Genomic DNA, 14013 nt, shown 5'->3' on the forward strand with positions numbered 1-14013 from the left:
AACTCAATGCTAGTGTCCGCAAGCCAGTCCCTGATCAGCGGCAAAATAGCCACGGATTCAACAAATCATAATCGATATCGTAACTTTGGCTAGAGATAGGGTGTCGCACTGCAAGGGACCGAAAAAATGTCTCGGACTACGGTCGGGCGACCAAAAGGAAACAAAAGAAAAAGCTTCTCAAAAAGGCGTACTATTAACATTTCCAGAACCACTTTTCGTGCCCTTCATGTAATACACCAGCGCTTTTGGCGTAAGCCATGCAAATAATATGTCAGTGATTTCGAAACTATAAGAGAAAAAAATTGTATATAAGCACCAACTTGGGGGATAATTGCTGTCCCAGACCTGCAGAGTCGACGCCAACCCTGAGAAAAAATGGCTCCATCACCGCTCCTTCGCTGGGGCTCCGTTATCTCAGTTATTGCAGCCGCAGTTTTTGCCTATTCCTTCCAGCAACACCCGTTTCTCTTTACGGGTGTTCACAATGACCCTCTTCCAGTATATTGCTACCAGAGCGTGAGGACTCATGATGCCGCACAGCCGTCTGCTGAGTGTTTCTCGGTGGAGGATGGCATGTTTCGCTACGTCTGGACCCAGGATAGCAGGGACTCTCTACACCAAGTAAAAGGAGCCGACATTTCCGTTTCAGATGGCTACGCGATTCCCGGTCTTTGGGATGGCCATGGGCATCTGCTGCAGTACGGAGAATTTCTTCACTCAGTTGATCTTTTTGGATCCAAGTCGCTTGATGAAGTGAGAGATCGCATCAAGACATACCTTGCCGCAAATCCAGGAGCAGGCACCAAAGGCCAGTGGCTTCGCGGTATTGGATGGGATCAGTCTGCCTTTGGTCGCATGCCTACTGCTGTAAGTTAATGACTTCATAGGCACCCTTGGAACCTGCTTTGCTAATAATTGATTCCATCGTCAACTTTTAGAGCGACATTGAGCAAGACGACGAGCTCAGAGGAATTTTCATGATGCTGGACAGAATTGATGTTCATTGCTCGTGGGTTTCACAGTCAGTGTTGAACCTCCTCCCAGAAAAGATCCCAGACGTTCCCGGGGGCGACGTTATTCGTGATCCTGGCCATGGAGTCTTTTGCGATAATGCCATGGACATGATTATGGCCTTATGGCCGAAGCCCGGAGAAGAAGAAAAAGCTCGAGCCGTCAAGTCAGCTATGAAGGAGTTGAACAAATTTGGCCTGGTAGGAATGCACGACGCTGGTGTGACGGCAGACAACGCCCGGCTGTATTCAGAACTGGCGACTTCTCCAGACTGGACCGTCCGGGTTTACAGTATGCTGGAGTGTGCAAAGAGAAACACTTTTTGCCCCGAAGCCATTTCTCAAATTACTCTTTCAAACGGCATGTTTGGATTACGCAGCGTCAAGCTATTCGCTGGTGAGTTCCTCAACTTCAAGGAGATCTGTTGTGGCGCTGACATTATTCTTTTCTAATAAAGACGGAGCTTTGGGAAGCTGGGGAAGTGCCATGCTTGAGCCATACAGTGACCACCCGTGGACTTCCGGATCCCTCCTCATCAATGCGTCAGCCCTCACAGAAGTGACCAAAGCTTGGGCCAGAGAGGGCTTTCAAGTCAACATTCACGCCATAGGAGACCTGGCCAACCGCAATGCCATTGATGCCTTTGAAGCAGCCTTGAAAGAGCAATGTGAACAAGAAAACCTTGCCGATTGTCGATCTAAGCACCGGTTCCGCATCGAACACTCCCAAATTATCCACCCCGATGATCAGAAGCGCATGCACGCTCTCGGCATCATCCCTTCCATTCAGCCCACCCACGCCACCTCTGACATGAAGTACGCCGAGGAGAGGCTCGGGCCAAAGCGAACAAAAGAAGAAGCCTACCGAATGAAGTCTCTGCTCGACATCAAACCCATCCTCGGCAGCGACTTCCCCGTCGAGCCACCAAACCCCTTCCAAGGAATTTACGCCGCGGTCACGAGGAAAAACCCGCACACTGGATTAGGGCCTGACCCCAAAAATCCCTCCCAAGGATGGCAAACACAAGAGACTCTCAGCTTGGACGAGGCCCTTGTGGGCTTCACACAGAATGTTGCGTATGGAGCATTTGCTGAGCAGTACGCAGGCTCAATTAGGCGTGGCGCATTTGCGGATTGGGTTGTGCTTGACGAGCCGCTGGAGGACATGGATGTCGAGAAGCTTCGCACACTCAAAGTAAGAGAGACTTGGGTAGCAGGAAGAAGAGTGTACTCACGAGATGAGGAACGATGGCCCTTGTCAGATTCCAAGTAAGAAAAAATCACTAGGTGTGTGCGTCCATTTTTACTATTTGTTATTCTCACTCTCTGAGCCATGCCCTGGCATGAGATGTTATATAGGCTCTAATACTGTTGTTTTTCGTACAGAAAATAAGTTTATGACATACCCTTTACTGTTTACGCAGTGTACTTAGATGATGAAGACGAGTTTTATAAAGATATAATACCAAATAGAAACCTCCCTCGGCGGTGATGATCAAAGACAAAATCAAGTCCATATTGGAAACAAAATGACACCCCGCTATTAACGCCGTCTAAGCTTTCAACCTCTTAGTCTATGCATCCGAATCAAAGAAACCATTCTCGTCCACTCTCTGTAAATATCTTCACCTTAGCTCACGCTTTGACAATCACCTTGCTGTCAAACCACTTGGCAAACTTGACAGTAGGAATGTCAACCGCCCTCCAGAAGATATCCGCCCACCACACGACCGTGGGGATGCAGAAGCATGCCCCCAGGACGAATCCTGCATTATACCAGTAGCCTTGCACTCCAGTCAAGCCGTATGCCCACTTCTCAAAGTGGTAGCCAACAACGTGCATGGCTGGTCCATGCATAAGGTAGAGAGCGTATGAGATCTTGCCAAAGTACTGGACCACTGGCAAGTTGAAGAAGCGCTGCCATCGAGGTGAATGGCTCACAGCAATGATGAAAACTACAGCGCCAGTCGACTGCCAATAGCGGTACCTTTCTTCCTTCCACCACTTAGGTATAAGGGAGGATAGCCATATCCATCCAGGGGTGATTTCACCACGACCATCCGGCTGACACATCAAGTATAAGCCAAGAACGCTGAATAGGGCCCAGAAGATGGGCCACAGCTTAGTCTTGGTCGAGCGAGGCTTTTCTTCCATCGGCAGGGCTGGGTTAGATGCCGGGACATGCGCACCACGGATGTGATCATTCTCAGCAATGAGCATCCCGCAAAAGAACAGCAAAAGTTCCCATCGGCTGTTGCGATATGTAACCAACATGACGAAGACAACAGTGAGCCATCTCACCGAAGTACGCAGGCGGGCAGTGCCGATAATGGTAAGAAAGAGGTACAACGAGCATCGGAATTCAACGGGGATTGTCCATAAATGGACGTCATAAGCTGGAAAGAGCGTATTAGTATGCATTTCTAGATAGTATGTTAAACATGGATCATTTCTCCTTACAGGTACTTCCGCCAAACTTGTCCCAGCTGAAGACTTGGAGAAATCTAAACATGTGCAGTAGCCAATCCTTGTATTGAGCATATGCATGCTCCATGCGGGATGGATGCGGCTCTACAATGTTTTTCATGTACTTTCGATCGTTGGCAAAATCTCGAGTCCATTCGTATGCGCCGATGCGCAAGAAACAAATAATCATGAAAGTTGAGAGTGCAGTGGGAAGATATAAACGAATTCCACGCCGAAATATTAAAGAGCTCATAGTATTGGCGAAATCAGGCCAAGCTCCGTTTCGAATTAGCTTCATAGGTCGGTATGATAACGCATATCCAGAAATGACAAAGAAGACGCAGACGGCCGGAGGGCCTTGGTACCAAAGACGAAGGAATGGCAGTTTGAGAATGTGGTAGTTGGTCTCGCCGCAACCCCATCCCTCGGCGATAGTAAATGCTTGATAAAAGTAATGGCAAAAGAAGACAAAGAGTGCTGCCAGACCGCGCATACCATCAAGGTAGGCAGTTGGGGCAAGTTTAGCCGGGCATATCTGCTCGCGAGCGTGACGGCCTTGTAAGAAGCTAGGAGTAAGAAAGACAAGGAAGCGGACGGCAAGATTCCGCCATGGCGTTGATCGAATGTATCCGAATGGTGCTTTCAGGGAATCAGTTGAAGGGCTTAAAAGACCGAATTGAAAATGGCCGTCGGTATGGGCCGGAGTTGTGGATATACCAGCGCCAGTGGCAGTACCGGTACTGCTGTCACTAACGTCTGTTGCGGCATCCGAACCCCGTCTTTGGTCCAGTAGGCCCATCTTCTCTTCTGATGGTAAATCGTTGGTAGAACTGTGATGGTTCATTGCCACGCAATGATAATTAGAGTTTGGGGCTCGTCCTATACGGGGAGCGAGAGGTTTATCTCAAATCACGAGATTCGTGGATATCGAGATGCTCTCAATCTGCGGCTTCTTGTAGGTAATGAATGGTTGCTGAAGCGAGTGGCACGATCCTTCCGCTGTTTTCATTGGCGTGTGTATATTCGTACAGGATCAAAGGAACAAAGGTACGCTGAAATGCAAACTGAACAACAGACTCAATATGAAAGAGGTTACAGCAAAGGCGAACCAGTCGGGGAACGAGGCAAGCGAGTAGAGAGGGCGGAACAGAGGTAACCCGGACTCCCTCTGTCGTTGTCTCTCCCTCGGATTGTATAAGAGGGATTGAAGATTGGAAGAAAAACAAAGACTGAGAAAAAGAAGGGGAAAGGAAGGGGAAAAGAAGATAAAGAGGATAAAGAAGAGAGCATTTGTTTACATGGGAAATGAGAACAAAGAAGGAGACGACGAGAAAGGAAAGGATGCGAAGCTAAAGGGCGAGGATCAGTGCCTCCTGCTCATAATAGCTCCAGTACAATGCGATACCTTCCATGTCGATCCGTGTGAGATGCCCCTTCCGCACGCAGGTTCCGAATTTCCACATTTATTCGAGGCCTATCAATGGGTAGTTTGGGCAAGCACTTGCACGAAACGAAGATTGTGACGTGCGCCCCGAGTCCACTTTCCACTTTCCACTTTTCGTGGTTTTATGAAGAAGGCATGGCCGACCAAGCTGTGAAATACTGAAAGATACATGCATATACCTACTCGTACACGATTCCACAGGTATCTGTACCGGATGGCGTTGAGGAAAGAGCCGTGGATCGAAGACGGGAAGTTGCGTCTCTTGCCGGTATCCCCAGATCTACAAAGGGTCCAAATGGAAATACCACTAGTAGCTACCTACCTGGTACTATATTGAAAAATAAGAATAAAAAATTCTCAAAAGTCAAGGCGGCCCAAAGGTGTCGTCGATACATCGTTTGTGAAATTTCCGGTAGCCCGAAATAGTCGAACCATGATCGACGAGCTTCTCATCTCAACCAGAGGCGGGTATATAAATATGACCACTAGTGAAACCCATTGCGAGCCATTACTTGTTTCCTTTGAGACACAGCATCACCTTGATGTTGCATCCAACAACTAAAGTTGCAATGTCTAGATGCTTCAATCTCGTCTCCCAGAAGGAAAAAAAAAAGGCATCGGATGGAGCTATTTGGGTCATGAATTGTTTGAGCATTCTCTCGAGCATCCCAAAGTTCGGCAGGGTCACCGCTATTCACGCACCCACCGATCGGCGCATGACGGAGCATCGCTGGTGCTATTCGTGTCTCTTTGGCGCTGTTCCCTTCCTAAATGGACGCAAACATCCTGGGCTGGAGTACAAAGAGATGTTTGCCGTTGGCTCTCCTTTTTTTGCTATTGTACGAGTGAAACGGCTTTGAGCACAGCTCGAGTGTTGTTGGTTTGCTTGTTTCCCCCAGAATTTCAAAATTAGCAGTGTATCTAATAATATCCGCTTTCAGACCAGATGCAGAACATCTTTCAAAGAATATTGAAACAGCCAACTGCTAACAAAAATAGCATGTGGCACCCATCAATCGGCTGCCATCATCAAACAATCAAACCCCTGCCGCTTCATCAGCTACGCTACGCATACTGCCAGGGGCAGCTGAAAAGCTTGTTTGATCAACGTTCTTTTGGCTGAATCCAGTTGCAGTAATTGGCTTCTCATCATACGCTAGTTTCCTAGCGACAAGTGTCCACCAACGCATCTGTCCATTCGATTATCCCAAACTCACGCCTCATGGGAAAGATAGAAACAGTGTCCCTGAAAAAAAGCCCCCCTGGACCCACGGCCGATCGCATTCGCCAGTTCCTCTTCGTGTCCGTGGACGGTCCGTTGTCTGAACTACAGTGTAACGCTGATTACACCTTCTCCGCACAGTATCTCCTAAGAGCCCGTCTGATGATAGTACGTTGAACGCTTCTCTCATTGCCATGATTCAAAGGGCTACAAATATGCTTCAGTACATGAATGATACCCCATCTGCGTGTACCATTCCGGCAGGCCTGCCTACTCAGCCCGTACTAAAAGCCCCGGGTTCTCTTCGCTGTCATACTTGCCGGCGTCGATACCTCTCTGCACCCCAGGCCTTGCTGCTATGCGATCAATCCACTGTAGAAGATGCGGAAATTTGGGCCGCATGTCAGTTTCTTCGGAGAATCCCAAGGATCGATACCCTCGAACGTGAGGCCAAGTGCCCATATCAGCAATGCTATACTTTCCTACCCCATCGCCGGCGAGGTATTCGCGAGGCGCTGCGGATTGTCCGTTGAACTGCCCGCTGAGGTGAGATTCTAGCACGGAGTATATACGAAGCATGGCCCTTTCGAAATATTGCGCTGCATCTATTGTTGGTCGTTGAGCCTATGTCCTTGAACTTTTTCCCTTTATCTTGAGAATTAAAAAAAAAGGTAAGTTTACGCACATGGTATGGGTTCTGCGGTTCCTTTCATAAAATGTCGAGCGTGTCCTTGCACTGGAGCCGATGAATGCCAGAAGAACAGCCATTGTATCGCCTGGCTCTTTTCGTGGGCGGAAGTGAAGCCAAAGACGTTGCGTTTATCGTACTTTTCTTGTAAGTAGACGAGTATGGCTGAGCTCTCTATGATGGATACAACGGTCGCCGCTTCAACGACATCTAGAAGGACGGGAATCCGGCCTAGGTGATGCCAGACTGTTAGAGCTTGCGGCGTTGCGAGGGGTATTTTGGAAATACCATTTGGGTTCAGCTGGAGGAACCAGCCTTTTTTCTGCTCGTCTGTTTCGAGGTCGATGAGGTGAGTGGTCCATGAAAGCCCATATATATCATGGAGCTCCTCTAGGAGAATCTGCACCTTTTTGCCGTTTGGCGTGTTCTCTGTAAGCAGCTGGAGAGGATACTAGAATCGAGACATCAAGGTCTCGCGTTAGCAGTTGAGCAGGTGCACAGAGACATTCTGGATTTGTCTTTATTTTTGTTTCTTTGTTTTGTTTTGTTTTCTGGCAGTAATTTTTGTCTTCTTTGTCCAGTAGCTCACCTACCTTGGACTCTTTCACTTGTAGAGGCGTGTCAGCGCTGTAATGCACCTCCATGCTTATGTTAGGTATGTCTTGCAGCTTATTAGCTGGGCGCTAGGTCCACGGATGCAATCTTCATCCGTAGAGAGAAAGAATTACGCAAATTCTACGACGAGATGGTAGAGTTTTACCATCGAAATTGTTGACTCATACGCCGAATCCTCCGCAGGAATTGTTTTCCCGCGTTCGGCATATGGTGCCATCTTCAGCACTTGGACGACGTTGGCACTTGTACTGGACAATGTTGGATGTAAGTTCATTTGCTCCACTGCGGAAGGATGCGCATATCTGGCCAATGCTAATGTTTTGCATGGGTAAGCAGCAATAGAGTTGATTGATGCTTTATTTGTGAGCAATAGAAGGAAACCACAAGACATGGTAACTAGGTAGGGATGAAGAGTACGAGTCCAACATATGAGAGAAGGATGAAAGAATTTTACTGGCGATGGAATTGTAGATCCTCCTATCAAATATGACATGCATATGCAGATAAATCACGATGTCGTTGGTTGGTTGCCCATCTCACATAACATCATGCATCCGTACCCAATCACAAGTACTAGATACCCCAAATCCTCACCATCAATACGCCGCGTGCAAACCCTTTTCGAGTCCCATATTCGCCACGCTGGTCACGGATCATATCAGCAGGAAGAGCAGCGAGATCTCACTCTCCGATGAGCGGATTGTTTTTGTGCATTGATCAAGGTAGCACCCGATATGGGCCACCCAGTACTTTGACAAATCAATTAGGTTACCATCCAACCATCTATCGTACACCTTTGCTGCTAGACCGCATCTCCGCTTTGTGAAGGAGCGACTATATATAACCTACCTCTCAGCCAGAATGAACCGCCTGTTTGAGAGCCCGTGGCTTCAACTATTCCTATCCACAACCTTCTCTCTCATTCTTTGCTCATCCCTCCTCTATCCACATACACCACCATCAACCGACATGGCCGTCATCCACATCGTTCTCCTGTCCTACAAGGCAGACGCCTCTCCCGAGGCCATTGCAGATGTGCGTCTAACATCTCTACAATTTCTCCCCTCTCAAGAAACAAAAGACAAAAAAAAAACACTGACACAAACTCCTCCACAGGCCAACGCAGGCCTTCTCGCCCTCAAGGACACCTGTCTGCACCCAACCACAAAAACCCCCTACATCAAGTCCGTCACAGGCGGAACCAACATTAACAATGCTCCCGAAAGCCGCAACGTAAGTCCTCCCAAAACCTCCGTCGGCAGAATAAGAAACCCCGTGTTTCGTTTTGTTTTTCTCTGGTTTACCCAAAATGAGAACATTGAAGGAGGAATAGATCACAACTAATTGGGCAAAATAGCTGGGCGTGACTCATGGCTTTACCTTCGAGTTCAACTCTCACGAGGACAAGGCATACTATATCAAGGAAGATCCTGCTCACCAGAGCCTCGTAGCCAAGCTTGTTCCCCTCGTCGAGAAGATCACTGGCTTTGACTACGAGACTGGCAAGTTTGAGTGATTGGTAGACACAGAGATGAATATGTGATAGTACAACGGAATGGGACAGAGTAAAACCAGGCGCAAAGAAACAGAGTCAGCACAACCATGAATGGCTTCAATTGATGAGTAGAATATTGAATTAAGAAAAAGAAAAAAAACTTCAAGTATACATCATTTCATTACCCTCGTGTTCATAACCCATGCCTCGCTCTAAAGACGTGAAAAGCAGATTTCTAACGGCACATGTTACAAAGTCGGCCTCCATCAAATTGCAATGCCATCAAACGCCTGGTCTTTTTTCCCTTGGTATTTTATTTGTCCTTTTCCTTCCGACGCTAGCCCATTGATTTCCCTTCGCCTCTTCATCCGACATCTTAGTTGTCGAGCCAATCGAGGAACTGGGGGGTGAAGTAGCTGATGACAATGGTGGCACCAGCTCGAAGAATGCTCTCTGTAGATTCAAAAGCCATGGCCTTGAGATCAAACACTCCTGCTTTGGCGGCAGCGTGAATCATGGAGTACTCGCCACTGACTTGGTAGGCAGCGATGGGCAGGTCTTTGCCAAGTTCCTTGGCGTCACTGATAATGTCCAAGTACTGACCAGCAGGCTTAACCATGATGATGTCGGCACCCTCGTTCATGTCACGGATAATGGCTCGGCGAGCAAGGCCACGACCTCCAGGGGGCAGCTGGTAGCACCTGCGGTCACCAAATGACGGGGCAGAGCCGGCTGCGTCCCGGAAAGGTCCGTACAAGCAACCAGAAAACTTGGCAGAGTACGACATGAGGAGCGTCTTGTGGGCAATGCCCTCCTCGATCAGCTTCAGCTTGATAGCGCGGATACGGCCATCGTTCATGTCTGAGGGAGCGACGCAGTGTGCTCCAGCCTTTGCGTAAGCAATGGCAACATCAGAGATGCGGTCGACAGACATCTGGTTGTTCAGGCTGCAGTCGTCTCGCAAGATGCCACAGTGACCGTGAGAGGTGTACTCGCAGAGGCAGACATCGGCGCAGATGAAGAGTTGAGGGAAGCGGCGGCGGATGAGTTGAATAGCCTGGATGACTGGGCCCTCGGGGTCATCAGCGGCGCTGCCGAGGATATCCTTGGAGCCAGGCTTCATGGGGACACCAAACAGCATGACGGATCGCAGTCCCTTGTGGACGAGAGGCTCGAGGAAGCCAGTCAATCTGCTGATGCTGACTTGGAACTGGCCGGGAAGAGAGGCCACTTCGACCATGTCATCCTCGCCGTCGGTAACAAAGATGGGGTAGATGAGCATAGACTAGAGGCAGAGAGTCAGTAAAAGACGGATATCACGCCAAATTGTTGGGAATCCCGTCCTACCTTGGTCAGCTGGCGCTCAGACTGCCAGGATCGAGCCAGAGGGTGAAAGTAGCCGCCGTGAAGCTGGCTGCCAATGTCGCCAGCGATGCTCACGCTGGTGGCTGCGGTGCTGGCATAACCAGACATGGTGCGAGAAACGTGCGAGGCCCGGTCATCGAATGTTGAGACTGAAGGCGCAGGACCAGGCCGGCGAGCACTGTTGGCATCGCGAAGGCTAAGTTCCTGGACGAGACTGGAGAAGGACATGTTGCGCCGGTCAATTGAGCGACTTGGGCTCTGTGCGAGTCGTGGTGATGGTTTGGTGGGACCGGTAAACTGTGGACGGTGACACTGATGGCAAGGTCGCCTTCCGGTGGTGAGCACAAAATCTAGGACTCGAAAAGGCCGCAGGAAAACAAGAAGCCGACACCAAACAAGAGGCAGAGGCTATCGAGGAACGAAATAATAACAAGAGAAGTTGAAGTGTGGAAGAAGAAGAAGAAGAAAAAGAAAAAGAAAAAGAAGAAAGAAGAAAAGGCGAAACGATGTCGGCCCCAGAAGTTTCGAGGGACGTACCTGCAGTCAGATTTTTTGCCTGTGCGCAGCAGCGGCTCCGCGGAGGCAGGAACTTTGACGGTGCTGCAACTTGCCTCGGAAAGGCGCTGCAGTACGACTCCCGATACGCAGGCCGACAGCCAATCAGCGGAGGGGATTTTCCAATATGCGCTACGGGTTTAGCGGCTTTTTAGTGGGCTGGGAGAGGAATGTAGCACTCAAGCGCTGCTGCAAGTGTTTTTGGCGGTGCTGAGCCGAGCTGCTTACAGGTGAGTAAGATGAGATGTCGGAGGAACTGATTGATCCATGTGTCGTATTACGTGTATACGGTCATGATTATTGTTGCATCACTTCCAATGCCAAATGTGTTTGAAATAATGGAATATTCCAGTTGGAATGCGTATAACTAGTAGATACATACTGTATAACAGCCACACTAGACCGACCTCCTTTTTGCTCAATAGCGTGCGGCACCATTCGGGAATCCTCGTACGAGTCCGTGGAGCCGGATCACGCCCGGCATTTGCTCGGGGTGCTCCGATAACACCTCAATTCTGCTCTGCTCGGCGCGGTGCAGGGTGCGGCACAACTCTTGCCACCACTTCCGTGCTCTCCCCAGCTAGCTATTGATGTCATGTTCAGGGCCTTGTCTAATTTTATCGCTTCTTTTATGATTTGTATCATATTCCAGACCACGTTTCAATTTCTCTATATACGCCCAGGAGCCTTCCTCATCGTGAATAACCCGTCAACGCAGCATTATGGTCTCTCGCGTGAGCACTATTCACCACCAAGCCGGGGAGTGTCATCATATGTTACACAACCTTCGCCTTTCATCTCCGCAATGAGAAAATACCATCTTTCGAGATTCGCAACATGGTAGGGGATGTAGTAGTACATTGTAATGTCTATCTGCGCCATACATGAAGTAACAGATGCTTCCAGCCTGATCAAGTGTCCGCCATGACACCTTGCTCGGATTCGCCTTTTTTTTTTATATCACACTGCCAACAATCCGTAACCCTATTACAATCCTCGCAAAATTGAGTTGTCTCGCTTGTCCATTGGAACGTATCTCTCCTTGAGAATCTCCGCTGTTGTCCTTGTGTCTTTTGAAGGCTTTTCGTATCGTTGCTTCAAGGCCTGCTGCACGGGGCTCAGCTGTGACTTGGCCTTGTCACCCGTCATCTCTTCCACCTGGGCCTCTGCTAGACCGACAGCAGCCTTGGCCTTGCCCACAATCCCCTTTGCCTTCTCTCGACCCTTGTCCAGAGTGGCGCTAACGATTCCCTTGGCCTCCGTAGCCGTCTCCTCGATGGCCTTCTTAGTTCTCAGCCTCGCGTCCAGAGCCCGGTTCTCGGCAGTCATTTCAACGCTCTCGGTTAATTCCTTGGCCTGGTTAAACGCCCCTCTCGTAGCAGCTGCGATCTCGCCGCTAGCCTTCTGCGTCCTCTTCAAAGGCTCCAGAGAGCGCCTCGCCTTTTCCACCTCTTCTACAGATTGGCCCGTGGCCTTGGCCCAGAGATACGCGAGTCTACCCTCCATGCCCTCACGTACCTCCTCCCAGTCTGTGTGCTGCACCCAGCGCACAGCGTTCTCGACCTCGGAGTTCCATCGCTGCTTGGCGACCTCGACGGCGGCTTCTCGCTGGGCAGCGGCGACTTCGGATCGGGTCGGGGGCAACGGTTGGGGAATTGGATCGATGAGGTGCTGAATCATGAGCGTTTGGGTGCGCAGCGATTTGCTTTGAGCCTCGCGGGTGCGCTGGTGGGCGAGGACAGAGAGGTAGGCGAGGGACAGAGTGAGCGTCACGCCACCGGTCTATGTAGAGAGAGACATGTAAGCATTGTACCGTAGAATCGGCCGCAACGTGAAGATCAAGAACGGGAGGCACTGAGTCGACTCACGAAGCCGGTTGCGAAGCCCATGGTGTCGCTGGAGAGACGATGCGAATGCGAACGGGGGCGGCTGGTGAAAAGAGAGAGATTAATTCCTGGGGCGAATCTCGACAGGTGCGGCTGTGTATAATGCCCTATGCGCGGCTTCTCATGGTGCAATTGAGCTGCGCAGCTCCCACAAGATGCAAAACTGCGTGTTTCTCAGGCCAAGCCGCAGGGGAAACTTTGCCTGCGCCGGTGGGAAGGAAAAGAGTGACGATGTTGGAGCTTTGGTGGTTGGTTTTGACGTAGCTCGGCCGATAACCAGCGTTCGATGTTCCAGATTGGGCCCGAGATTCGCCGCCAAAAATTTAGACGTGCAAAAAAATTACAGCCAACCAGACGACAGACAGCCCACCACAAAGTCCCGGCGCAGTGAGACGTTTCGACCTCAACAGCCAAAAAAGCAGAGCAAAAGCGACCAAATCCTCTGGCAATTCGCATCTGCATTCGCATTCCTACATCCCGCAGCCCTCAATCGCACGCCGAGTTTCAGCTGGCCGCAAATGGCTGGTGGCCTCGTCAAGTATCGGCATCTGAGCCGCAAGTCCTCGGCCAGACAGGCTCTGCTGCGAGGTCTCGTTACCCAGCTCGTGCAATATGAACACATCCAGACCACATACGCAAAGGCAAAGGAGACGCAGCGCCTCGCCGAAAAGCTGATAACGCTCGCCAAAAGAAACAATGAGCCGTGCAGGAGGTCGGCGCAGGGTATTCTTTATGTTGGTTGAACCTCTCTTTGTTGCAGCTTGGGCTTCCTCTTCCCCTCCTTCGACTCAGCTACTTACCGCACGATATCAGACACCGAACCTGCTTCTGCCCAAGCTCTTTGGCGAGCTACGGAACCGCTACCTGACCCGCGAGGGGGGCTATACTCGAGTCGTCCGCACCGAGTCCAAGAACACATACGACCAGGGCGAGAGCGCAATCCTGGAGTTTGTCGACGGAAAGAAGGATTCTCGCTTCATGATGACGGCCAAGACTCTTGCGCGGGACCGGTTATTAGGACGCTCCTCGACCCCTGTGACGCTCCAGAACGTGAAGAAGGTGACCAAGTTCCGCGACGAGAAGGAGCTGGAGGAAATGGTTCAGCGCTTCATGATTCTCAGCACCGAGGGCGAGGGTGCGGTTGAAGCTCCGAGTGCGGAATCAGCCAAGTTGGCGGAGAAGGAGGGCGCTGCTGCGGAAGTTATGGCGGGAGATATTGTTCCTGAAAGCGCAAAATCTGGCGAGCAAGTCAAGAGGTGAATGATTC

The 14013-nt window shown here is 50.2% G+C and overlaps 7 protein-coding genes across 7 annotated transcripts; 3 read left to right on the top strand and 4 right to left on the bottom strand.

Annotated features, from left to right (window-relative positions):
- Positions 1–375: 375 nt before the first annotated feature.
- Positions 376–2283, top strand: Triagg1_6121 (uncharacterized protein; the record flags this gene model as incomplete). The annotated part of the gene is made up of 3 exons (XM_062900711.1): positions 376–867; positions 939–1407; positions 1469–2283. 3 exons carry the CDS (start codon positions 376–378, stop codon positions 2281–2283), a joined length of 1776 nt encoding a protein of 591 aa, XP_062754978.1.
- Positions 2284–2645: 362 nt separating this feature from the next.
- Positions 2646–4320, bottom strand: Triagg1_6122 (uncharacterized protein; the record flags this gene model as incomplete). Its single annotated transcript, XM_062900712.1, has 2 exons — positions 2646–3406; positions 3471–4320. The coding sequence occupies 2 exons, from the start codon at positions 4318–4320 to the stop codon at positions 2646–2648; spliced, it is 1611 nt and encodes a 536-aa protein (XP_062754979.1).
- A 2092-nt stretch (positions 4321–6412) lies between these two features.
- On the bottom strand, positions 6413–7474 carry Triagg1_6123 (uncharacterized protein; the record flags this gene model as incomplete). The annotated part of the gene is made up of 3 exons (XM_062900713.1): positions 6413–6747; positions 6828–7281; positions 7424–7474. 3 exons carry the CDS (start codon positions 7472–7474, stop codon positions 6413–6415), a joined length of 840 nt encoding a protein of 279 aa, XP_062754980.1.
- A 940-nt stretch (positions 7475–8414) lies between these two features.
- Triagg1_6124 (uncharacterized protein) lies at positions 8415–8961 on the top strand (the record flags this gene model as incomplete). The annotated part of the gene is made up of 3 exons (XM_062900714.1): positions 8415–8480; positions 8562–8678; positions 8803–8961. The coding sequence occupies 3 exons, from the start codon at positions 8415–8417 to the stop codon at positions 8959–8961; spliced, it is 342 nt and encodes a 113-aa protein (XP_062754981.1).
- Positions 8962–9316: 355 nt separating this feature from the next.
- Positions 9317–10533, bottom strand: Triagg1_6125 (uncharacterized protein; the record flags this gene model as incomplete). Its single annotated transcript, XM_062900715.1, has 2 exons — positions 9317–10225; positions 10288–10533. 2 exons carry the CDS (start codon positions 10531–10533, stop codon positions 9317–9319), a joined length of 1155 nt encoding a protein of 384 aa, XP_062754982.1.
- Positions 10534–11847: 1314 nt separating this feature from the next.
- On the bottom strand, positions 11848–12749 carry Triagg1_6126 (uncharacterized protein; the record flags this gene model as incomplete). Its single annotated transcript, XM_062900716.1, has 2 exons — positions 11848–12642; positions 12729–12749. 2 exons carry the CDS (start codon positions 12747–12749, stop codon positions 11848–11850), a joined length of 816 nt encoding a protein of 271 aa, XP_062754983.1.
- Positions 12750–12901: 152 nt separating this feature from the next.
- Triagg1_6127 (uncharacterized protein) lies at positions 12902–14006 on the top strand (the record flags this gene model as incomplete). The annotated part of the gene is made up of 2 exons (XM_062900717.1): positions 12902–13469; positions 13507–14006. The coding sequence occupies 2 exons, from the start codon at positions 12902–12904 to the stop codon at positions 14004–14006; spliced, it is 1068 nt and encodes a 355-aa protein (XP_062754984.1).
- Positions 14007–14013: the final 7 nt, after the last annotated feature.

Source organism: Trichoderma aggressivum (assembly GCF_033847375.1).
Source record: "Trichoderma aggressivum f. europaeum strain CBS 100526 chromosome Unknown scaffold_023, whole genome shotgun sequence".
In the NCBI taxonomy this organism is placed as follows: domain Eukaryota; kingdom Fungi; phylum Ascomycota; class Sordariomycetes; order Hypocreales; family Hypocreaceae; genus Trichoderma; species Trichoderma aggressivum.